The sequence below is a fragment of the Alligator mississippiensis genome, chromosome 3, assembly GCF_030867095.1.
Source record: "Alligator mississippiensis isolate rAllMis1 chromosome 3, rAllMis1, whole genome shotgun sequence".
In the NCBI taxonomy this organism is placed as follows: Eukaryota; Metazoa; Chordata; order Crocodylia; family Alligatoridae; genus Alligator; species Alligator mississippiensis.
Window position 1 is genome coordinate 58,542,982 of NC_081826.1, and position 25,275 is coordinate 58,568,256.

Below are 25,275 nucleotides of genomic sequence, written 5' to 3' on the forward strand. Positions count from 1 at the left end.
ATTGCACAGGTGTAAATGACTGGAATTTAGCAAACAGTTATGATGTGCCGAGAATGACAATAATTCACCTTAATCTATTTTTTTTATAATCCAACAGTTTTTTTTGCACTTCCACTTTTCAGCAAAAAGTGGGGTGATATATCTGCCACCTAGCATATGAACAACTCCTAGCATCTGATTTAAATTACATGTAAATGGCAAAACTTGCAGTGACTCAAACAGCATCAGCCTACTTAATTCCTCCTCTTAGCCAAATCTTGTGCTTGTCAAATGTACCACATTTTGTTAAAGGAAAAGAGATGCATTAGTCTAGAGAACTGTGTCAGGATCCATATTTATTTTGCTGATCCCACATACAAACATAAGATACAAAAATAAAATATTAGCATACCACTGTGCACCAGCTGCATGACATAAAGAAATGATAAAGAGGACAGCATCCAGCTGGCAAGATGTTCACAGGTGTGCAGACTAAGCAATGCCAGCAGGAAACTGTTAAAAGGCAAACAGCTTTAAAAATGAGAAACAAAATTCACCCAGTGCAAAGGGCCGATACATAGCCTATGCACCACCAACTAATTCTGTCCCATTTTGGTACTTTAAGTGAAGTATAGGCTTTCCTGGTCCTCTACACAAGGACAAATTTAACCACAAAGGGCACTTTAAAGCAATTAAAATAAGGTTCCTATCAAATACTCAATTGCTGTGCTAACAAAAGCTAATTAGTTTACAGTTTAGGTAATAGATGTGTGCTCTGAGTAAAATTAACAAGCTGAGCTTTTCTGAAAGTAGTGCTGCCCAAAAAGTTAATTCAGATCAGTGTGCCATTTCATTGGTATTCAGTGGGACTCATGTTATTGTGAAATATTACTTTGCCCTCAGCTAGACAGTCACAACTTATATACTCTCCTAATTGTTTACTGTTAAAATTATGCAATATTCCAGTTTTGTGAAATGCCACAACAAAGTTGCAGGTTGTTGGTTGTAGCCGTGTTGGTCTAAGGACATAGGCAGGCAAGGTTCTTTGGGTAGATGTGGTATCTTTTTTTAGACCAGCTCAAATAGTTGGGGAAAAGTTCTTTGCAAGCTTTGGGGCACAAACAACCCTACATCAGGCATAGGGAGACTGTAGCTATTATGAGTTCCCCAAGGCAGAAAATAAGCTAAAGGGTAACAAAAAGTCTGTGAAAATGTAAATGAGTTGAAGTATGGAAGACAATGGGTAGAGATGTGGGAGAGGGGGAGGGAGATGTGTAAAGGAATGTGGAGTTCAAACTTCACTTCATAAATCTACTGATACATGGACTTAATAAATCATGGACATTGGATTTATGACACATGATAACCTGCCTTACATCTAATTCACCAGGTAACCTGCCTGAAGCTGACCCCTTACATTTCTTCACACATCTCCCTCCCTTCTCCCATTTCTACGCATTGTCTTCCAAACTTCCACTCATTTACATTTTCACAGACTTCTTGGTAACCTTAGCTTCTTTTCTACCTTGGAGCATCTCCCTGTGCCTGACATAGGGTATTTGTGCCCCAAAGCTTACAAATAACTTTTTTTCAAGTATTTTAGTTGGTCTAATAAAAGATACCACATCTACCCAGACAACAAAGTTGTTGTTTTGATGCAGCTTATCAACATTCTCAACAGCCAGCTAGTTTGATTAGAACCCTTCCTTTTGTCCCACACTCCAATCTTCGAGTTTTCATTTGTGAAAACTGTCAAAAGTTTTCCAACACAACTCAGATGATTTGCGGAAAGAGCAGCCCTGGAAGAGCACTGACATCTGGTGGTCATTTTAGTTTTTCTCAGTCTCAACACCACATATTGATTTGGTCAGCTAATGACGATAGTTGGAGTGCACAAAAGATTAAGGCTCATAAGGACTGAAACCATGCAGCCTGATCAATAATTAGTGCTCACGCAAGCCCACTTACAAATTGGTAGGGTGGGCTGCTGTGGACACTTCCACACTAACAGAAAATATTTCTATAGGAAGAGAACATTCCAAATTTAAAAAGAAGGGGGAGAAGATTAAATGCATCCTACATGGTCCATATTTATAAATAGCATATTTTTAATTTTACAATAATATGAACAGATGATACTTTAGTGTATTCCAAACCCCCCAGAAATATGAAATGTCATCAAAGCATCAAGTTACTGGGTTTATACAATCTTTATAAGTTATGTGGAATATGTCAGTTACAAATAAATGCAGATGCTATGCAATACACAAACAACAAACCAAAAGTCACTTCAAGGTGCCAGCACATTAATAGTATTGTTGGATTAAAATTACTCTAGAGATGTTAGGTTTTTGTAAATACAGCACATTCAATTTATCAAGTTCTCCAAAACAAATGGATCATGAAATGGAAATATATAAAACTGTCTTCTTCCCATCAAGAAAAAAGGACTGTTTCCTACATAAGAATGTTTCTTACTAATGGAAAAGGACTGTGACATTTAGGCCTTGTATAGTTTAAAAAAAACTTAATATTCCATTAAATTAAACCAGCAATATTTAACAAACAAATTATCCACTTTACCATCTGCTAGACTGCCAGATTAAAATACATATTTGTTCCATTCACTGGCCATAAGAGAGTATTTACATGATATATATTGAATTCAACCAGATTTTAATAGAACTGAGCTACAGACACAAAGATTAGATTTAAAATGTACTAAGTTGGTGGGCCCTAGTAAGTGATGGACAACCTTCAAAAAGTTCACTTGTGCTTTGGTGCAGTGACCTAATCTAAAACTTGTGACATTTGACCAAAAATGTGTAGCATGCTTCCTGGTCTTCACAAATGAACTGTAAGTGTTGCTAGAACAGCCTTTGATGAGAATTTTGACAGGTCCTGATTCCATTCAGGCTGCAGAAATCCAGGACAGGTGCAAATCACAGTTAGGTGCACAAGTTTCACCGAAATGAAAAGGAGATAAACTCAACAATACATTTGACAGCAGCCATTGACTAGTGATTAGTATCAAAGGACCTTTTCCTTTTTTACAGTATTTTTACAAATCCAAATTTTCATTGTCCAGTACTGTTACTCATTTTCACCAATTTGTAACCTTGTCATAAAGAAGCAGATCCTGCTGAAGGGGAGTAGAGACCTTTGAAAGGTCTCCTTCTGTACACAAATAGCTGACTTTCATACACACTTTGGGTTAAATCCATTTTACTTTATTCAGCTAAATAGCACATACACAACTGCATAAATGCAGTTTTAAATACTTACATACAGTTTGCAACTCAGCACTGGGCAGGCAAGTGAGGATGCTCAGTAAGGGTGCACTCTGTGCAGACAGGTATCTGGTGATCTACATGTAAAAGGCTGGGTAAGGTCTGAAATTGTAGCCAGGCAAAATCCCACAACTAGCAGGTGCTAAATGCTGGAGAAGTGTGTCCTTCCACCCCTCTCCCATGTTTTAACTCTTGCAATTGGGGCACATGCCTGTGGTGTAAAAGCTCTCCTTTTTCCCAGAGGAGATTTGAGTCTGCATTTTCTGCTTCCCAGCACAGTGCTCTAAACAGGAGGCAGCAGATTATATATTATCCAGTGACTTTTCCAGCCATCCGCTTGAAACCAATTGCATGGACAGGCAAGAGAATAAGATATGTGGGGCCAGGAAGAACAAACTTGAATGTGTGAGCTCAGTAGGATGAATGCTACTTTGTCTTGGAGGGGGGCCTGGATTTTAGGCTGAAGCCCTGTTCCCAGAAGGGCAGAAACTTCCCCACTGATCTTTATCCAGAGAATATTAAATGAACAAGTGCAATGGCTCAGCTTGAAGGGGATGACTGGAAAGAGGTCTGGCTACTGCCTAACCTGTGGCCTGCTGGTTAGAGCACTTTGCTAGGAAACAGAAGATGCAGGTTTAAACCTTCTATGAGAGAAGGGAGCCTACAATCTGGATCCTACCCCCTAGGCAATGCCCTAACCTCTAGGCTACTGTCTAACCCATGGGAAGGTCCTCCTCTTCTCTGCTTCCAGCAGGTACATCTATTTTGCAACAGGGTGAAACAGAATTCAAAACTGTATGTTAAGTGCCAAAAGAGTAAAAATACATGAAGTGAAATAGGATTTAGCCCCTTAAATCCTTCCCAAATAAATTAAGCTGTACCACAGTGTGAACCTACAGTGAAGTGGGCGGACGAGAATGGTGTTCAACACCGATAAATGCAAGGTTCTCCACCTTGGGAAGAAAAACCCACAGCATCCTTATAGGCTCGGCAGTGCTATGTTGGCTAGCACTATGCAAGAAAGAGATTTGGGGGTCATCATTGACCACAAGATGAACATGAGCCTGCAGTGCGATGCTGCGGCTAGTAAAACGACCAAAACACTGGCTTGCATCCATAGATGCTTCTCAAGCAAATCCTGGGACGTCATTCTCCCCTTGTACTCGGCCTTAGTGAGGCTGCAGCTGGAGTACTGCGTCCAGTTTTGGCCTCCACAATTCAAAAAGGATGTGGAGAAGCTTGAGAGAGTCCAGAGAAGAGCCACGCGCATGATCAGAGGTCAGGGAAGCAGACCCTACGATGACAGGCTGAGAGCCCTGGGGCTCTTTAGCCTGGAAAAGCGCAGGCTCAGGGGTGATCTGATGGCCACCTATAAGTTTATGAGGGATGACCACCAGTATCTGGGGGAATGTTTGTTCACCAGAGCGCCCCAAGGGATGACGACTAGGTCAAATGGTCATAAACTACTACAAGACCGTTTCAGGCTGGACATAAGGAAGAATTTCTTTACTGTCCGAGCCCCCAAGGTCTGGAACAGCCTGCCGCCGGAGGTGGTTCAAGCGCCTACATTGAACACCTTCAAGAGCAAACTGGATGCTTATCTTGCTGGGATCCTATGACCCCAGCTGACTTCCTGCCCTTTGGGCAGGGGGCTGGACTCGATGATCTTCCGAGGTCCCTTCCAGCCCTAATGTCTATGAAATCTATGAAATCTATGAAAAACTGATGCTATTTTATCTAAACTAGTCATAGTGGTCCCACAGAAATTCAATGGTCCTTGATCAGTATGCCACACAGTGGGAGTGTAAGAGTGATGTTTTAACCATGATCATCCAGAAATTATGTGATACGGAAGGATTTCTTAGGGAGGGTCCTGAAGAAGAATTTCTTACATTTGAAAGCTTGTCTAAGACTACCCCAGTTGGGCCAATAAAAGACATCACCCTAAAAAATCCTTGTCTATACAGTAGGCAGTGAAATTCACTGCTTTGCAGAAGCAAGCATAAGGTACAGGTGCAATTTAGATCCCATTTGAGCCCTGGTCCTGTGCACACTAATGAATTTCCCCACTCTGTGAAAACCTACCATGTTGCTGCATGAATATCTGTTAAATTAAAAGTACTAAAATTATATCAGTCATTTGGTAAGAGTAAGAAACAACAGTCATTCTAACAAAGCATTGGCACAGGATCTTCAGCTCCTCCTTTGAAAAGAAAGTATTGCTTTTTCTCTCTTATCCCCTCAAAATTTATTTTCCACAAACAGCTCAGCATTGCCAATACATTTCTTCAACAGCAGGAGACTATTATTCTGTGACAATGTTCTGGTCCATGGACATAATCTTTCTTATATGTTTGTTTTAGATATTTCCCTGGGGACAAAAGATATCCCAAGACTCTCACAAGTCTAAAAATAATTTTGTCGTGTTCTAATTGATAACATCATATTGGCAAATCTCTTCCGAAGACACATGAAAGCCAAATAACCCATCCCTGCTAGGAAGCCAACCAACAAGGTAGAGCCAAGAACTTTTGGTGCCCTTTTCTTGGCCACCCGGAATGCAGTTGGCAGAACTGCTGAGATTAATATGTTGTTGACATGTCCTAAAACCTTATTAAATGTTTTTCTCTTCAAGACACGCTCATAATAGGCTTCCAAGTTGGGACGTTTTCCATTTCCCCAGTTTCGTCTTGCTAATCCCAGGAACTTCAGACGATGTAATGTAACAGCAAGCGACACATCTGCCAAACTGAAAAATTCACCACAGAGCCAAGGTTGGTGTCCCTCTTCTAATCAAAAAGAAAGACATGAAGAATTAGGAGTTAATGAATAATAAAAGCATGTGGAAGTCTGTATGATCTAACATGACTGTTTCTATGGCAAGTATATAACAGGTATACATAAACTATAGCAACATTTTAGATAAAAACTTTAATAACTAACATTTTTCCAACCTTATCCATACAAGGTTTCAAAGCCCTTCTTCCAAGAAATCAGGTTTTCTTTATTACACACTTCAGTTTTGTCTTTAATACTCATTGGGAACTCTTATTTGGAAGTAATAGGGTTGGAATGCATGTAAATGCAACTCCCTGCCTCTTCTTGATAACTTTCAATGTGGGGGAGGTTCTACAGCATGTCAGCTGCTAGTGATCACCCTTCCTTCTACAGGTATTTAAAAAATGACTGTTTTATAATTAGTTCTAATAACTTCCCAGGTATTGAAGTTGGGTTGACTGGCCTATAATTCCATGGGTTCTCCTTTTTTCCCTGTGTAAAGATGGGTACTATGTTAGCCCTATCCTCATCTTCTGGAACCTTATGACATCTTATGTGTGTTGCTCTATTGAGAGAAATTCAAGCAAGAACTGCTAATAGGGTGAATATTTTCTAAACAAAAGGGACTTAACCTGACAACTGAGCCAACAGAACAGCACTGAATCAACCCATAGCCCAACCAAAACTTTTAAGGTGGCATGTTAATTCTTCACTGAATGGCAGGCTGGCTTCATATCTTCTCATTGTGTCTCCTAAACAGCAGAATTACTTATATTGTGCTTAGATCTTAAGCAGAATGTGGGAGGATTCAGCTTTCTAGTATTTTTAAAAGCAAAATAGGTTTGTAGTAGGAGCCTGGGACAAGATGGGAAACTCCCTTCTTGAGAGCATGGAGGCAGAAAGGGATTTTGGAGTCATCGACTTGAAGATGAACGTGGGCCGACAATGCGAGGTCACGGTCGGCAGGGCTACCCCGGACCCTATCATGCATCCACAGGTGCATCTCAAGTAGGTCCAAAGAGATGATCCACCCCCTCTATGCGACACTGGTCAGGCCACAGCTGGAGTACTGTGTCCAGTTCTGGGCACCCCACTTTCAAGAGGGATGTGGACAACATAGAGAGGGTCCAGAGGAGGGCCACCCACATGATCCGGGAACAGCAGGGCAGACCCTACAATGAGAGGTTACGGGACCTGAACCTGTTCAGCCTTCACAAGAGAAGGCTGAGGGGGGACCTGGTGACTGTCTATAAACTCACTAGGGGGGACCAGAAGGGTTTGGGGGAGACCTTGTTTCCCCTAGCGCCCCCCGGGATAACAAGGAATAACGGCCACAAGTTGTTGGAGAGTAGGTTTAGATTAGACAGCCGTAGGAACTACTTCACAGTCAGGGCAGCTAGGATCTTCCAAGGGAAGTGGTGCTGGCTCCTACCCTGAGGGTCTTTAAGAAGCGGCTTGATGCCTACCTGGCTGGGGTCATTTGAGCCCAGTTTTCCTCCTGCCCAGGCAGGGGGTCGGGCTTGAAGATCTACAAGGTCCCTTCCGACCTTACTTCTATGATTCTATGATAAGAGACTTGTAAATGGATTCAGTCCTTTACAGCTGAAGAGAAATACAAGTTAATACATGGTAATTCTGTACATGAGAAGGTCATAAAAATAACACCCTACATGTGTGAAAGGAAGACCATTGTGAGGAAGGAGGCTAGTGAGTGGGAGGTGAACAGTAAAAATGAAGAGAGAGAAGCTCAGAGAGAGATTGGGAGGTGGTTGCAAACTCAGGAACTTTAGAAGCCTCCCTTCCACAGGCAGACACTTGACCTAGAGCCAAATTTCATCTGCCTGCGATCTTGGCAGATATCATAAGCTAATCAGTGTCATGTCACATCACTGCTTGGAAAGGAGATCTGCAGGAGAAAACCAAATACTGCAAGAAATAGAACTGGTACTCCTCATTTGTTCACTGATATTCTGTTGTCTGATGTGGAGTGAATTGATGGGGTAATGCCACTGGAGTTATGCCAGTAGAGGTTTTGGACCAAAAAATATTTCCTACTGTTTACTTCACTGGTTTGAACCAACTTACATTGATAGTGACTGGCAGTTGGTACCATCTACAGCTATCTAGTAATCCAGGTGAACAGAATCAGTTGTCCAAATTTCATCTCAGTGAGCAAGGCTTCTCTTACAAAACACAGTTGGACACTAACAGGCATCTGTACTGATAGTGTCAATAGAAAACTGAAGGACAGAGGGTCCAATCCAGCTCCCAGTGAAGTTAGAGAAAAGGCTCCCAATAACTTCAAAGGGAACTGGATCAAACTCTAATGGCATAATCGTATTTCACTGTATGCATCCAAATGGCAGGTACCCAGTCATGTAATTGCCATTTTTGGCACTTAGGCACAGTTTGCAAACTTACTCCATATGCTGGCACATGCACAGTAGGGTGTGCTCTGGCCAGGCAGGTATACTGCTCTATACACATGTACTTCAGTGTAAATCCCAAAAATTCTGGCCCAACACAAAAAAATAGCTGAGTAGCTATAGCGCTTACCCAGAAAACTGGTAACCCAGGTGCTGGAACCCCTTCACTCACATGGGGTTTAAACCTGCATCTCCCTAATTTCCCACAACAGTGATCAAACCCCTACACCCCTAGCTTTAGTTTCCTTCTGAAGGTGAGTCACTGGACCTTGCACTTCATATTTATTGGTTAAACTGAATGGAGAGTACAGGGGAAGCTTCTGTCCCACAGGAAACGAGGATCTAGTCTAGAATCCATAGCTTGTTTCCTTCCTGCACACAATCCATACTATAGAGACTTCTACCCTATAGCTTGTTCTCTTCTTCCTGAGCCCCTAAAACTCCCTTCTTGACAGGCCAGAGGACCAGCTTCAAAAGGAAGGCTAGAGAAGGGACTACCTAATTACAAACCTGTATCCTGATAGTTAAGAGCCTAGCCCTGCAAAATAAAAGAAAGAAAGGTCCAAACCTCCTTCCAGGGGAGCAGGGAGAAGCCTACAACACGGATCTTCTGCTGCCTGGGTGACTACCCTAACCATTCATCTATTGTGCCCTCTCCTCTTCAGCATCTAACACTTGCTAGTCATGGGTTTTTATCAGGTAGAATTTCATGATTTATGCTCACACAGCATGCACACATATGCACACAGCATACATCCACCGCACATAACCATCATAAGCTACTGAGCATGTGTCTATACTTTACATGAGGTAGGATCACAAACTCTGTGCAAGTGCCAAAAATGCACTTCCTCGGCTGGGAAAGTGCCATTTCAGTAAAGTAAAATGTAACAGGACTCTTCCTTCAGTGAGCATGGAGAGCTAATGAGAGATGATCCCGATGTGAGAAAAAAGAGGGAAAGGGGCCAGGAGGCTTCCTTGGCTGACCAGAGAAATCCAGGGCAGCCTACAGGCCAAAAGGGGGGCACATAAAAAATGGAAACAGGGAAAGATCACCAAAGAGGAGTATACCTCCTCTGCTCGTGCTTGTAGGGAGGCAGTTAGATGGGCCAAAGCTACCATGGAGCTGAGGATGGCATCCCAAGTAAAGGATAACAAGAAATTGTTTTTTAGATATATAGGGAGTAAAAGGAAGGCCCAGGGAGGAATAGGACCCCTGCTAAATGGGCAGAAGCAATTGGTGACAGACAGGGGGGACAAGGCTGAACTCCTCAACGAGTTCTTTGCCTCAGTGTTCCTAAGCGAGGGGCAAGACAAGTCTCTCACTGGGGTTGTAGAGAGGCAGCAGCAAGGCACCACACTACCATGTGTAGACCCTGAGATGGTGCAGAGTCACTTGGAAGAACTGGATGCCTTTAAGTTGGCAGGCCCGGATGAGCTCCATCCGAGGGTGCTGAAGGCGCTGGCCGATGTCATTGCACAGCCACTGGCGGGAATATTTGAACGCTCGTGGCGCACGGGCCAAGTCCCGGAGGACTGGAAAAGGGCCAATGTGGTCCCCATTTTCAAGCAGGAGAGGAAGGAGGACCCGGGCAACTATAGGCCAGTCAGTCTCACCTCCATCCTGGGCAAAGTCTTTGAAAAAATTATCAAGGCTCACATTTGCGAGAGCCCGGCAAGACAAATTATGCTGAGGGGAAACCAGCACGGGTTCATAGCAGGCAGATCATGCCTGACTAATCTAGTCTTTTTTTATGACCAGGTTACGAAACATCTGGACACAGGAGTAGGAGTGGATGTCGTATACTTAGACTTCAGGAAGGCCTTCGATACGGTATCCCACCCCATACTAGTGAACAAGTTAAGAGGCTGTGACTTGGATGACTACGCAGTCCGGTGGGTGGCGAATTGGCTAGAGGGTCGCACCCAGAGAGTCATGGTGGATGGGTCAGTATCAACCTGGAAGGATGTCGGCAGTGGGGTCCCGCAGGGCTCGGTCCTAGGACTGATACTCTTCAATGTCTTCATCAGCGACTTGGACGAGGGAGTGAAGTGTACTCTGTCCAAGTTTGCGGATGACACAAAGCTGTGGGGAGAAGTGGACACGCCGGAGGGCAGGGAACAGCTGCAAGCAGACCTAGATAGGTTGGGCATATGGGCAGAAAACAACAGAATGCAATTCAACAAGGAGAAATGCAAAGTGCTGCACCTAGGGAGGAAAGATGTCCAGCATACCTACTGCCTAGGAAATGACCTGCTGGGTGGCACGGAAGTGGAAAGGGATCTTGGAGTCCTAGTGGACTCCAAGATGAACGTGAGTCGGCAGTGTGACGAAGCCATCAGAAAAGCTAATGGCACTTTATCATGCATGCATGACGAATAGATCCAAAGAGGTGATACTTCCCCTGTATCGGGCGCTGGTCAGACCACAGTTGGAGTACTGTGTGCAATTCTGGGCACCGCACTTCAAGGGGGATGCGGATAACCTGGAGAGGGTCCAGAGAAGGGCCACTCGTATGGTTAAGGGCTTGCAGACCAAGCCCTACGAGGAGAGACTAGAGAACCTGGACCTTTTCAGCCTCTGCAAGAGAAGGTTGAGAGGTGACCTTGTGGCTGCCTATAAGTTCATCACGGGGGCACAGAAGGGAATTGGTGAGGTTTTATTCACCAAGGCGCCCCCGGGGGTTACAAGAAATAATGGCCACAAGTTAGCAGAGAGCAGATTTAGATTGGACATTAGGAAGAACTTCTTCACAGTTCAAGTGGCCAAGGTCTGGAACGGGCTCCCAAGGGAGGTGGTGCTCTCCCCTACCCTGGGGGTCTTCAAGCTATGCATCTAGCTGGGGGTCATCTAGACCCAGCACTCTTTCCTGCCTATGCAGGGGGTTGGACTCGATGATCTATTGAGGTCCCTTCCGACCCTAACATCTATGATTCTATGAATCTAACTTTAAAGACAACTAGCGAAGATTAGGACACTGACAAGACAGCAAAAGGAAACGTGCAGTACCACTGCCTGCAGTCTTTCTTTGGTTAATAAAATACCTCAGCCTCCAAGACTGTCAATCCAGCACTGGAATCCAAATTTAGCATGTTATTTACCCATGTGTGTAAGGACATGATGACCAGCAATGTGTTTAAAATTAGGTTCATACCTGCTATGCTGAACTGAAGCCTAAAAAAAAAAATACTGTGGAATTGTGCAGTTAATTCTGTCGACATGCTGAAAATATCTGTCAGGCTCCATGAAACATTCAACAGATTGCATTCGACTAAATTAGACTGAGTTATGCTGTTATAAAATACCAAATCAAACAATAAAAAGTCTGCATAGAACAAGTGATGATATCTGGCTAAATCAACTCTGCTGCACATCTGTCACAAGATTTAAACAGGAATAGTCCTTTTTACCTGGTGTTTCTTCATTTCTCCGTTGTAACTCAGTCTCAACCTGATCCAAAACTTTCTCCAATTCATCAAGTATTTTTTTTAGGTATTTTATATTATCATGGTCCAGCAGTTTAGACTAAAAATATAAATAGGTTGCAATTTAAACCATTATACATGTAGTCTATAGTTACAGCATTTTCAGAAGATTTACTTAGGATTACAGTCCATATTTAATAAAATGTTATTATCAGGTTTAAAAGCCAGGGGGATGTCTATGGTGATATGAATTTTAGTGACAACTCGCATAAGAGAAAAAATATCTAAAGAATCACATATTTTGTAAATTCTCAATAATGAATATTCCTGGGCACACCGACCCTAATCAAACACAGCAATTAAATTTATGCTCAGCTTTGAGGTAATCACAAGTGTTTAAAGATAAGTAGTGGAAGAGTGATGTTGGTCATCATGACAGTCCAGAAATTATGTGAAAGGCAAGGATTTCTTAAGGTGGTATCTTTTATTGGACCAACTATGTAGTTGGGATAGAGTTTGACAAGCTTTTGAATGCAAGACATTCTTTGGCAGGTCACTGATGATAATAGGGCTGTGCAAAACACCATCGTTTCATTTCAACATCCGTTTTGCTGTTTTGAAGGGACAGCATTTCGTTTCATCGTTTCATTTCATTTTGAAGCAGTCCCATTTCGTTTCGTCAAAACTGTTTCACTGTTTCAATGCATTTTGATGTTTTGCCCATAGGCTATAATGGGGAATCATGAAAATGCCTAAAACTTTGTCATTTCTTGCCTGATTTGGATGAAAATTGCAGGGATGGTAGCCCCTTCTGAGGGCATAAAGCCTGCCATGTTTCAAGGAGATAGGTACAGAGGTTTCTCAGAAACTGCACTTCAAACTGTTCAAAACACAACTCCTGACACTTGCCAGCTGCTGCAGTCTCCTCTCATCCAGCACACAGATCTGGGGGCCTGCACCCCCAAGAGAGCTGCAGGGCAGTGCTGGACTCCTCCTGGGGGTGCAGGCCCCCAGATCTACATGCCAGATGAGAGGAGGCTGCCGCTGCCGCCCAGATGACACAGGCAGCGCTCCCAAGGTGTGCCCCCCCAGATCTGCGCCCCGGATGAGAGGAAGCTGCCTCTGCCACCTGGGACCAGTGCTGGGAGTGGGCTGTGCCCAGATGGCAGCGGCAGCCTCCTCTTATCCAGCACGCACATCCGGGGGCTCACACCCCCGGGAGGAGTCTGGCACAGCCCCGCAGCCCTCCTGGGGTGCAGGCCCCCAGATCTGCACGTCGTATGAAAGGAGGCTGCCACTGCCACCTGGGACCAGCGCTGAAGCCAAGTAAGCCCGGCTTCAAAGCTCAAAACATTTCGAAACTTTCTAAACATTTTGAGTGCCTTGTTTTGTTTCAAAGCTGTTTTGAAGCCTTTTGTTTAGTTTAGATTTTGCTGTTTTGAGCTCAAAATATGTCAAAACAGCTTCAAAATGAAACACCCTGCAATGTTTTGCACAGCCCTAATAGATATATACATAAGAGCTTTGTTATACTTTGGCAGAGTTCTCAACATCTTGTAAAAGTAAGCCCCTGATGAAGTATACAACTGGTAAAAAACAATTACCAACATTTCAGGAAAATTCCAGTATAACCAACAGTGTGACATGAGTTTTCTTACTTTAAGGCGTTTCTGCTTTGCTATATAAGCATCTTGGAGGTCTGGATTTTCTTCTGCAAGCTTCTTCAGTTCAGATTCTGTGTTACTTATTTGGCCTGATAAACAGAAAATGAAATTACATAAAATCACCAAATATATTCATGTTTTAATCCATAAAAATTTGCAAATAAATTGTGTTAAAATAGTTAAAGTATTGTAAGTGGTCTGAAGAAATGGAAAATGGTTCCTGCGTGAAACATCCATATCAGTCAGTGAAATGTTGCATAAGCCAGGGATCCCAAAACATTTTCTATTTGCCATGAATCAAACGCTGAAGGGAGGAAGAATATAGGATAGGGAATTCATACATTTGATCTTAAGCTCAAACAAAATGTTTTGTTATCTATAATAAAAGAAGGAAGGACAATTAAAGTAACAGAACATATTAAGCAGCTCTACTTCTATCACAAACATTCATACTTCACTCCTGAAAACATTTTCAACCAAGTTGTGAAAAGTGTACTGTAATTTTGTGTGCTTCATTTTTGGATCCTCAATTTTGGATGCTTTGGCCATGATCTCCAGAGAAGCTGTGGATACAGAGCTCCCACTGAGTTTGAGCAACTCTGAAAATCAGTGTACAAAAGGCAAGATTTTTAGAGGTGGTCTTTGTCAGGTCTCCAATACAACTTTGCTACATGGTCTGTTCCCAATATTCTGCACAGGCCACTGTATCTGTTGGTGTTGCCAGATCTTATGGGGTGCATTGTGGTGCTATAGGACATCTCAGGAGATGATCCATCGTTTGCTGCTCATGACAAATGCATCGGTCAGTTGCATAGAGACCCCACAATTTCATGAGAAAGTTGCATCTTCCAAGACCCACTCTCAATCTGTTCAGGCTCCGCCATGTATGCCATTTGTAGTTGGAGCTGGATGCTAAATCCTTACTAGGGGTAATTCCTCACCAGCTCCATTCAACATGTTTGTTGCCTAGTTTCTCCCATTCTTTTTGCCAAAGGGTAGTTCTGAATGATTCTGGGGATGTGGTCAATGGTGTGATAGAAGACAAAAAGCTGTTTCTCAATGAGAGATAACAGTGCACTGGTTGATGTCCATATAGTGGGTGGTGGTCATCTGACTCTTGTACCACTGGTCAATGTCACCTGCTACTTTTCTCCTGCTGTAAGGAGACGCTATGCTGCATAGTGCATATATGCAGTGAACAGGGATGGGATTTAGGCAGCCTGTTATAGTTCTGCATGTATCATTTAGGGCGGTGCCAATATGTTTACATATTTTTAGAGGTATTTACATGCCTAAAAATGCAGCAAGGGGTCCAGTTGTTGGGTTTTTTTAAATCTAACCAGGTTAGGCACCTAACTCCATGGCAGACATCTTTTGGGTTGAAACACCTTTTAAAACCTGAACCAAGATGCCCCAAGATACAAAGTTTGGAAGAAGAGGTGGAGTGAAAAACTTGGAAAGAGATTACTATTTATTTTTTGTTATACAGGAAATAACATCTTCACTCTTTAAGATTGTAGTTCATATGAAACTGGCCAGAGACTTCCCAATTTACAAATCCAGAATGTCAAACATTAGGTCATGACTAAGAAAGTCTTGAATAAAAACTAATATCTTCAATAATTAACTGAACACAGGGCCTGAGTCCTCTTTCCCTTGAACTGGGGAAATTGGGACTAACTTAAATGAAGTCTGCAGAGTTAACCTGAAGTAATAGTGTTATTAAACAATGCTAACTAGTTATTTTATATGCTTTTTGTTTCAATGTCACATGGCCATGAATATGGAACGTGACAATATTCCGCATGAATATTTTGAAGGAATTGAATATAGAGCAGAAAGATAATAGGCATAAAGGATCCTGACTTTATTACATTTGCTGTGTAACCAGATAAAATGCTAATCAGTAGGCACATCTACGTGTGCCCCTGACTGCGCATTTGGTACTGCACAGTCATTTAGAACTTGGTTTAGCAAGTACTAAATGACTACACAGTACCCAGCGGTACTGATCAGTCCCAGCAGCGCACAATTATTTTTAAACACTATGTCGTCACTGGTTACCATGGTGATGTAGCATTGACATCACAGTTTGTGCCCGCTGATGCTATGTCACTGTACCAATGAGCTACATCACCATAGCTTACTACAAGGTAGTGTCTCATGTAGACATGCCCAGTAATACATAAGTGTGATACTTTAAAAGAGACAATATAAAATTACTCAAAACAATTATGAGCCAAATTATCTGGAAGAAAAAACTGAAACAAAATATGTGATGATAATTAGGAGTTTCTTAGGAACTTTTTATTAGATTCCCAATCACACAATTGAGAAAGAAGTTTATACTGATTAAAAATTCGGCCTGGCAGGAAATGAAGACAACAACTCCCTAATGTTATGTAATATTATTCAAATATATATACATGCATACATAAATACACACACATGTGGGTGGGGGTGGGGAGGTGTACATATTTTACAGGTGCAAGGATTTTCTGTGATATCTGTGACAAAGGCACCTTCCAGGCCCACTACTAGTATGTCTCTGGGCAAACCACTCAACTTGCTCTCCTGCCACGTCTTGTTGATAAATGACTGTCATGTTAAATAGGCAGAAGGCTGCCCTTCGTGCACCCAAATGACTGTGGGCTATCAGTACACGCTCCTACCATCCCTATTTGTGTCCCATGCCTCACTGATGTCTCACAGTGTGTTCCACCTCTGGTTCAAAGCTGGGTCAAACTGTACACACCCTGTTTTCTATATCCCACCTGCCATGACCTTAATACAAAGGCTATCGGGAGTTGGTACCTGACCGTATGGGGTTTGCCATGATGTCGCAGTGTCTGGGCATTTTCTGTTATGCTCCGCCTCCCTCACACCCTACCCCTGTCCACGCAGGTGTTCTGGTGATTGAGATAGATCCCTGGCCCTTCCAGGTGTCTGTCTGTCTTCAAAAGATCCCATGTAAGAAGAAAAAAACAAAGCAATCTGGGACCAACATGAGCTGGCCAAGCCCTGTGACTCTGGTAAGGCTCTCCCACCAACAACATCCATCCACACATAGAAATTAATAAAGCAATATAACGTAAATAATCATCTCTGCCTACTAGGACTATGTGAAGCTTCGTTTGCTAATTCAGTTTGGTGGAGATTTGGCCCAATTCGGCAGCCAAATCTCTGAATCCAAATCGAATCAGGAGACCCTTTAATCTCTCTGAATCAAATTGGAGCCCTCCAGATTGGTTCGGAGAGATTCAGAGAGATTTGATAATTCAGACATAGACACAGCTTTAAATGTTTTTTTCTACATACCTCAAGGTACCAGGTGGCTCGTGAATGCTGAGATGCTGGGGCACATGGAGCATCCCACAGGAGCACAGTGGGATGGGGAGGGTCCCCAGTGTGCTCAGCAGCAGACCCAGAAGTGGACCTGAAACACTTCCACTTCACTTCTACTTCATGGTCCATCAGGGAGTACATGGCGGACCCCCCCCCACCACCACCACTCAGCTTGGTGACTAGTGCTTCCTGGGCCTAGCGGGGGCACCCAGGGTACCGCCAACAGGCAATTGCCAAGCCAGGGGGACACGGGGGGGCCCCCATGCGCTTGGTGGCAGACCTGGGAGTGCATTGGAAGTACTTCCAGCCCACTTCCAGGTTCACCACCGAGCATGCAGGCCCCACCCCCCCTCCCCACACTCCTGTGGGATGCTCCGTCCACCCCACCATCACAGCATCACAAGCCGTGCCTGGTACCTCGAGGTATGTAGAAAAAACATTTAAAGCCGAATTGCTGATTCTCCAAATCAGCATCGAATCTTCAGATTTGGATTCAGCTGCATCAAATCAGGACAGTGATCCAAATCAACGAATTGAATCACTGTCCCTGATTCGAACCAAATCTGAATCCTAATCAAATACAGCCCGTTTCACACACCCCTACTGCCTACTTACGGGCCTAGCTTTAGCCCTGTAATGTGTGTCTGCCTTCTCCTCAGACAACAGAGATTCTTCAGAGTTCGCCCCCAGTCATGAGCCTAAATCACAGAGTGGGCCTGTAGCAGGCTAACCTCTGTGGGTAATTTGGGGTCACAGGTATTAGGAACTCCTGTGAGGTTCCTGCAGGTACCTGGCCTCCAGTGTCTGCAAGGGTGTTTGGGTTCCTGCCATGGGAGTCAGGGTTGAGCTGGTCTCCAACAAGATGTCCTCGGCTCCATTGGAGGAAAGCAACATGGCCTAGTGCCTACACCAGCGCCTCCCCTTCTCTGGGACTAGGGCTGGCGCTGCCCTGTAAGGGAAGTTCCAGGTTGACCTGAGCTAACCCAGACCCCTTCGTGCCTCCACGTGCCTTGCGGCTGCTGGCAAATTCTGAGAGCCCCTGCAGAGACCAATACCGGCTGCAGCTTCAGCATCCCAGCTCTAAGTGGTGATGGGTACACCAATTGCTTAGTCTCGGTCCCCTCTGGGCTCCAGATCCCAGTGGAGCCCAGCTCCCTGCATTCAGTCCTGCCCAGGGGATGGGCACACAGGAAGTGCACCTCCTGCCACTTCCCTGCCCTATCCTAGGGGCAAGCATACAGGGGGGCATGAAGCCTGTCCATGGGCTCATTACCCACTGCTAGGACAGCCCAGGATCCTGGGAACCATAGAATGCCATGGCAGTCTTTGCCCTGGTGAATGCAGGGGAGGACCAGGTCCCTGCTGCAGGTACTTTGTGTCCAAAAGCCTCTAAAACTTCTCTCTCATCTATATAGTTAACCAACACAAGTTATTGCAAAACAAATCCCTAACTCTCGTACACTCCTGGACCATTATAGCTACAACATGCCAACACTATCTGTCTCTCTCTCCGTGTGTGTGTGTATGTGTATACACACACACACACACACAGATATATAGATATAGCTAAATATAGATATATATAATTATAATAATAGTATATAAATAAATTAAAAATAAGAAAGGTAGAAATTGATAACAATAAATCCTAATATTATAAAAGCCGTAGTCTGTCTGTCTGTCTGTAACGCTTTATTCGCACTCTGATTGACTGTCAGGGCAGTCAATCAGAATGCTCCAACAGCATTCCAGACAGCAGGTGGTAGAGTGCCGCCATGATGGTGTGGACAAAGGGGGTGGGGGGGTGAGGGGAAGGTCCAGGCCAGCACAGCTGGCCTGGTCCCCCCACTGCTCCATGGAGGAAGTGGCAGCAGTGTGAGGGGGTGAGGGAATGGGGTCAGGACCGCCATGGCAGCTGGGGAGTGGCCCTGAACCTGGACCCGGACCCAAACCACCAGGGGGGAAGGGGATCACACCCAAATTGGTCGGAGGTTAGAGCTGGACAATGGGAACAGGGGTACAGGGCCAGATGCTGAGCTCCATCCCTGCCAGCCCCCCAGGGTGGGTAGGCGGAGCAGTCCCGGCATCGGCTGGTTTTTAGTGTGTCTTGGGATACTGGAGAAATTCCAGAGAACTGGAAGAAAGCTAATGTTGTACCAATGTTTTAAGATAAATGGGGTGATCCAAGTTATAGGCATATCAGCCTGGTTTCAGTCCTGGGCCAAATAATGGAAAAGCTCCTAAGTCAATTAATAAAAAAGTCAAATAAGATTAAAAGAGCATTTAAATAATTAAAAGAATTGCTAATCAAGATAAGTTGATGGAAAATAGAAGTGATCAAACTTTCTATTATTTGTTGATAACATTACAAGCTTGGTTTGTCAATGTTATAGTGCAGATAGAATATACTTTGACTTTGCACCATGTGATAGGTTAAGAAATTATAAAAATAAAGAATCAACACAACATTCAGCAAATAAATTAAAAATGGGCTAAGAGACCTCAAAATGTAACTGTAAACAGAGAATCATCACTGAGCAAATGTGTTTCCATTGGAGTCCTTCCAGGAGTGATTCTTGGCCCTATACTATTTTAATATTTTTATGAAGGAACTGGAACAAAACATACAACCATTACTAATAAAGCTTTAATGTGACAGTAAATAAAAGAGTAAAAAATAATGAAAGCGATTAGTCAGTAATATAGAGCAATCTGGATCATTTGATAAATTGGGGTTATGCAAACAATATGAATTCAATAAAGACAAATGTAAAGTCATATATCTAGAAACAAAGAATATAGACCATTCTTCCAAAATCAGAAACTGTACCTGGGAAGCAAGTTAACATTGAGAAAGACTTGGGAATCATCACTGATAAGCATTAACTCTGATACCGTGGCCAAAAGGCCTAATACAGTCTTAGATATATAAGCAGGAGATATATAAACAATTGTCTCTGTATTTGGCACTGTATTATAAACCACTACAGCTGTACTATATTTATTTTTGTGTCCGTGGTTCAAGAAGGAAGCGGAAAAATTATAGAGGGTTCAGAGGTGAGCTATGAGAATGATTACAGGGTTGGAAAACAAACCTTATATGGAGACACTTCTGGAAGTGAGTCTATTTCATTTAAGAAAAAATAATAAGGGTGATTTGTCTACAGGTGGTAAGTATGTAAACAGGGAACAGAAATTTGGTAATAGAAGGCCTCTTTATTCTAGCATGCAAAAGTAGAGCAAGGTCCAATGGAAATCAAAGTCCAATGGAACTTGAAACTCCGAAGGGTTCTCAGTGGCGTAACAAGCATGCGGTTCCAAGAACGAGCGGGCAGGGGGCACAGGGTTCGGAGAGACACAGGGTGCATGGGTTCTGGGGGAGGGGCTGTGGGGCATGTGGGTTCTGAGAGTGGAGCTGGGGAGAGGCAGCAGTGTTACCCATGCCACGAACTCCTAAACCCATACCTGCTCATGGCTGAACTGCTGCTGCTGCCCCCGCGTACTCTGCCCCGTCCCAGCTGTTAATCTCAAAGCAGCAGTAGCTGGGAAATATTGAAGTTCCCAGCATGGGTATGCAGCTGGGGCATGAACTCATTCAAAAGTTTCAGCCATCAAAAGAAACAACGGACATGGCTACATGAGCAAGTCTCTGTGAAGTATGCTACAGTGTTAGTTTACAGCATGTAATCCACTCCATGCTAACTGCCTCTGTGCATGCTCTTACCCTGCAGTAAATGCAAGATCATTTCTTCCACTTTCACTGCTGCAGAGGGAAGGAACAGATGCCCTGCACCTCAGGGGTTGCCCAGCCCAGCGGCAACCCACCCACCGGCTGTGAGGCAGGCAGGGAGGCTCCACTGAAAGCAGAATTGGGCCCCATGCCAATTCTGCCTTTGTGGGGGTAGGCAGGCAGTGGGGGAGCCCTGCATGACACCCCTACCCTCCCCCTCCCTTCAAGCCAGCCCCTTCCCAGGTAGCACCAGGCATCCTGCCAGCTGCAGGTGCCTGCTGAAGACAGAAGCTGCGAGCTGCCCGATCCTGTTTTCAGCAGAGCCTCCCTGCCTGTCCTGCACCCAGGGGGAGAGCTGTCACTGGGCTGGGCAGCCCCTGACCAATGGGAAGTCCCAGTCCTTCCCTCTGCAGAAGGACTGAGACTTCCCAGTCCTTCTGGATGGGCCAGATGGGCTGCTGTGGCAGGGCACTGTTGGTGCTGGCCACTTTAAGAACCGAGCCAAGCAGCTGGCAGATGCTTAATTGCAGCAGCCATTTTAGATCCATGGCTGCCTGTATAAACAGGGCAGTTCGCTACTGGCAGGCCAGGCAGAATACAACATCCTGGGCTTAAGGGCAGGAGATGTAGAGGATGGTTTGGAGGCTCCTGGTCCTGGGCATGACCTAAAACTGCACCCTGCCAGGAGTGAGTGGCCTGGTGGGGCTCTCAGTGGCACGGGAGCCCCCAGGAAATGCCACGCCAGTTACCACCCCAGTGAAAAGCGAGTAGGGGCACCTTAACCCCAGGCCTCACCTTCAGGTGGGCCATATTCCACCAGAGCAGGGTAGGCCAGGTAAGCTTCTGGAGGTGCCTGAGCCTGCTGCGGGAGTGACCCCCTCAGGGCCAGGCATGCTTCCAGGAGCACCAGAGCCAGGAATGGGGAACCCTGATCCCTTGCAAGCAGGAGGTGAAAACCCACCCCGAGGCACTCGACTGGTCAATTGCGAGGAATGCCCATGATGAGTGAAGAAGCTCAGGGTCCTGACTGGCCTGAGATGGGGCCAGGGCTTATAGAAACTTAAGGTCTCATGAGTGAGGCCACAGATAATGGGCGAAGGGGACGGCTGAGCCAACTGCCTGAAATGCCATCTGCAAGGTTTGGGCCACGGTATAGGGATGGAATGGAGCTGCAGATAACCCCCCCACAATATCGGGGTGTACAATCAGCAGCCTCCTGCCTTAATTAACAACTATTAATTAATTAACAGCAAGGCATGGCAGGTGAGACAGGTGGGCGACGTGCCCAGAGGCAGGTGGGAAGCTAGCTCTGTGGCTAGCCAGGGACCCCCCCCCTCTTTGCCACAGCTGCCAGCAGGCCCTGTGCTACCCAAATAGCCAGGTAAGCTCGGGCCCTGGCTACTCCCAGGGGCCCAATCCAACTTCCCAGGAGCCTGCCAGCATGCCACCTCTCCCACAAGCCCACCCAGGCTTCCAGGCACTGAGGTAGGTTTGATTTATACAATGGACATACAAAAATCCTAACTTTTTTTACAGAAATATGGAGTTGGCTTATACTGTTGTTTGGGTTTTTTTACCTATACACCATACAATACAGTAACTAAGTGTTCACATATTCAAAAATCCTGATCACCCAGCTGCTTCTAGCTATACAAATGCACAGCTGTAGACATCCATCTGTTAAAAATCTTTTCCAACAACAACGTATTGTGTATCTGAGTAGGTATGGGATCATTTTTTTTAATATTATATTGTTATTCAGCTATCAAGGACCTTTAAAAGAACAGGATATGCTTAGAATCATGTAAGCAAAATCTGTTAAATGGCAGTAATTTCATATTACATTGAATACATACTACGAATTCTGGTTGTTGCGTAAGCTGGAATCAGGGAATCCACAGTTAATTCTGGGTGCAAAATACAGCCGTGTGTGTAGGCATCCATAGGCAAGGAGTCCAAAAGCTCCCTATAGTGCTGCACTCTTGGATAATACATGCTTCCATCTTCTGGCATTAGTCTTGGTGTTTTCTCTGAAATATATTTAAGAAATTAAAAACAAAATGAAATGCAATATGGTAAAGTAGTATTATGACTATTTCCTCAAAGTAGTATTATGATTATTTCCAACTAGCACAGATGGCATGATCATTGTGAAAAAAGCCTTATTATTGTATGTTGTTAGCTCTAGAGCCCCAGTTCAGTAAAACATTTAAGCATATACTTGATCTCAAGCACTTGAGTGTTCCTATCCCTATCCAACTAAACACACACATGAATTCAAGAGGTCTAAGCATACCAAAGAATCTGGTCTGTCATGTATTATTTTCAAATATTTTCATAGACATCCATTTTTTACATCCATTTTTGACACCCATTTTTGTTACAGTCTGTGAATGTATAATAGACATCCCTATACCCCATTGGAAAGGGACATCTCAATCATTCAGAAAGGTTATTATAAAATGTTAGAGGAGCATGCCTCCTTGCATGCTTCCCTCCCAGGGCCTGGAAGCAGCAGGAGATGCACTTCCCACATGCCCATCCCCCAGGCAGTGCTGAAAGCAGGAAGCTGGGCTCTACTGGGACCTGAAGCCCAAAGGGGACCAAGACTAAGCAACTGGTGTACCCAGCACCACTTACAGCTGGAACACTGAAGGCATTTGATATAAAAATACTTTCATGTTTTAAAATATATTTGAAAAAGTTCGTTTATTTCAGTATGCCACTGCGCACTTTCAGTTTACCAACACCCCTCAGTCCTCTGGGAAGTTGTTTTCTGAACAAAAGGCTAGCAAGGAGATCACCATCAATCTTCTGTGTGTGAGAAACTCTGACAGGGAGTTCAACATGAATTTTCAGTTTGCTTTTGGAACTGTAAACATCCTGTGGATATAAACAGAGCTCTACAAGAGATACATAATTATTGTATATTATTAGCAAGGGAAAAATCTCATAAACTCAAATATTTTAGCATTACCATTCACAAAAGTGCTTTCAAGATAATCAATAATTTGTGTTGCCTCGCAAATAATATTTTCTCCATGGATAAGAACAGGGACTTCACCCGATGAATTAAGACGCATAAACCACGGTTCATTGTGCTCACTCAGGGGTAGATTAACATCATGTTCCTTGCATTTTAGTGCCTTTTCAGCAATTACCAAGCGCACCTGAAAAATATTGCAAGAATTACTTGATGCAGGCATTTACCATGAATAAACTAATAGAGACTATTTAATTACAGAGTCAGTGTGGTTCAGGAGGAATCAAGAGGTCTAACCAATGATTGCTTGTCTCCAGACAAAATCACTTCACCTCTGTCTTTCTTTTCTCCTACTCTTAGATTGCATATGCTCTAGCTGGGGACTGTACTGTTACCTTTCTAGAGCACTTAGCAGAATCTCCACTGGGGCCTTGAGACACTACACTAACACAGTTCCTGACAGTGGTAACCGTGAACAGTTATTGCCTAACACTCTCCTTTCAACACCTTACTCTTCAGCATGAATGCTTAGTGACTGGTCCACGGATCACTGTTGTGGGAAACAGTGCATCTACTTTTAAATGACTGAGTAATGCAAAATGATGTTGCCTTAGAGTCAAGCCTAATATATACATATACACATATATATATGTGTGTGTGTGTGTGTGTGTGTATACACACACACATATATATACATATGCACACATATATATATATACACACATACACATCTATGCACATATATACAGAGACATATACACACACATACACGCACATATATATACATACATGTAGATACACATGTATGTATACACACACATACACACATACATACATAATATATACAGTACACACACACCATTTTTTGAAGAAGAAGAAAGAGCAATCAGCTGGCCCTAAAGGCGGGGTGATTTCTCTCCTCCTTGCCCCCAGTCCATGCGATCACCTGGCTGATCACGGAGCCGCTGCACCCACTGTATTTTAGCAGCCCCCGAGTGTGACATTTCCGATTTTAAACCACCCCGATGTAACCTTGCCCGCCCCCCTGCACCCCGGGGTTGCTCCGCTCAGCGGCCCCGGGGCCGGCGGCAGCACGGCAAGGCGCACGCAGCCAGCCAGCGGCGGCCTGGCCCGCTCCGCTCCGCTCCGCTCCGCTGCTCGGCCCCGGGGGAGCGCACCCGGCCCGGCCCTGCCCCGCCCCGGCGGGCCCCTCCGCGGAGCCTGGCGCCTCTGTCCAGATGCTGAAGCAGCCGCCGGCGCCGCTCACCTTCTGCGAGGAGAAGGACTGGGTCCAGTGGTACAGCACCAGCGTGGGCTCGGGCTCGGGCTGCGGCCCCTCTCCATCCCCGGCCAGCGCCATGTCTCCCGTGCCCGAGCCCCCACCCACCCGGCTCCCAGCGGGCACTGAGCCTGCTCCAGCGCCACGAGCATGCTCCGTAGAGCCGCTGCCCGGGCTCTGCCCAGCGGCCTCGCCCGCCTGCCCCGGGCCCGCGGACCCAGGCGGAGGGAGGGGCCGCGCGGCGCTGCCACCGCCCCCGGGCTGCCCTGCTCCAGCCGGGCTCAAGCCTAAGCCCCCGGATGGGCTCTATCAGGGCAGAACTAGGGAGCTCCTTCAGGCGCTTGCTCCCATCACTTCCACCCATGTGGAGATATA

At 44.8% G+C, this 25,275-nt stretch overlaps 1 protein-coding gene across 1 annotated transcript; it reads right to left on the reverse strand.

The window, feature by feature from the left end:
* Positions 1 to 315: 315 nt before the first annotated feature.
* On the reverse strand, positions 316 to 25,031 carry GDAP1 (ganglioside induced differentiation associated protein 1). Its single transcript, XM_006261553.4, has 6 exons — positions 24,889 to 25,031; positions 23,616 to 23,808; positions 22,495 to 22,668; positions 13,558 to 13,652; positions 11,885 to 11,999; positions 316 to 6,058 (listed from the first exon to the last, which is right to left on the reverse strand). Exons 1-6 carry the CDS (start codon positions 24,979 to 24,981, stop codon positions 5,676 to 5,678), a joined length of 1,053 nt encoding a protein of 350 aa, XP_006261615.2. The 5' UTR covers positions 24,982 to 25,031; the 3' UTR covers positions 316 to 5,675.
* Between the last annotated feature and the right edge of the window lie 244 nt (positions 25,032 to 25,275).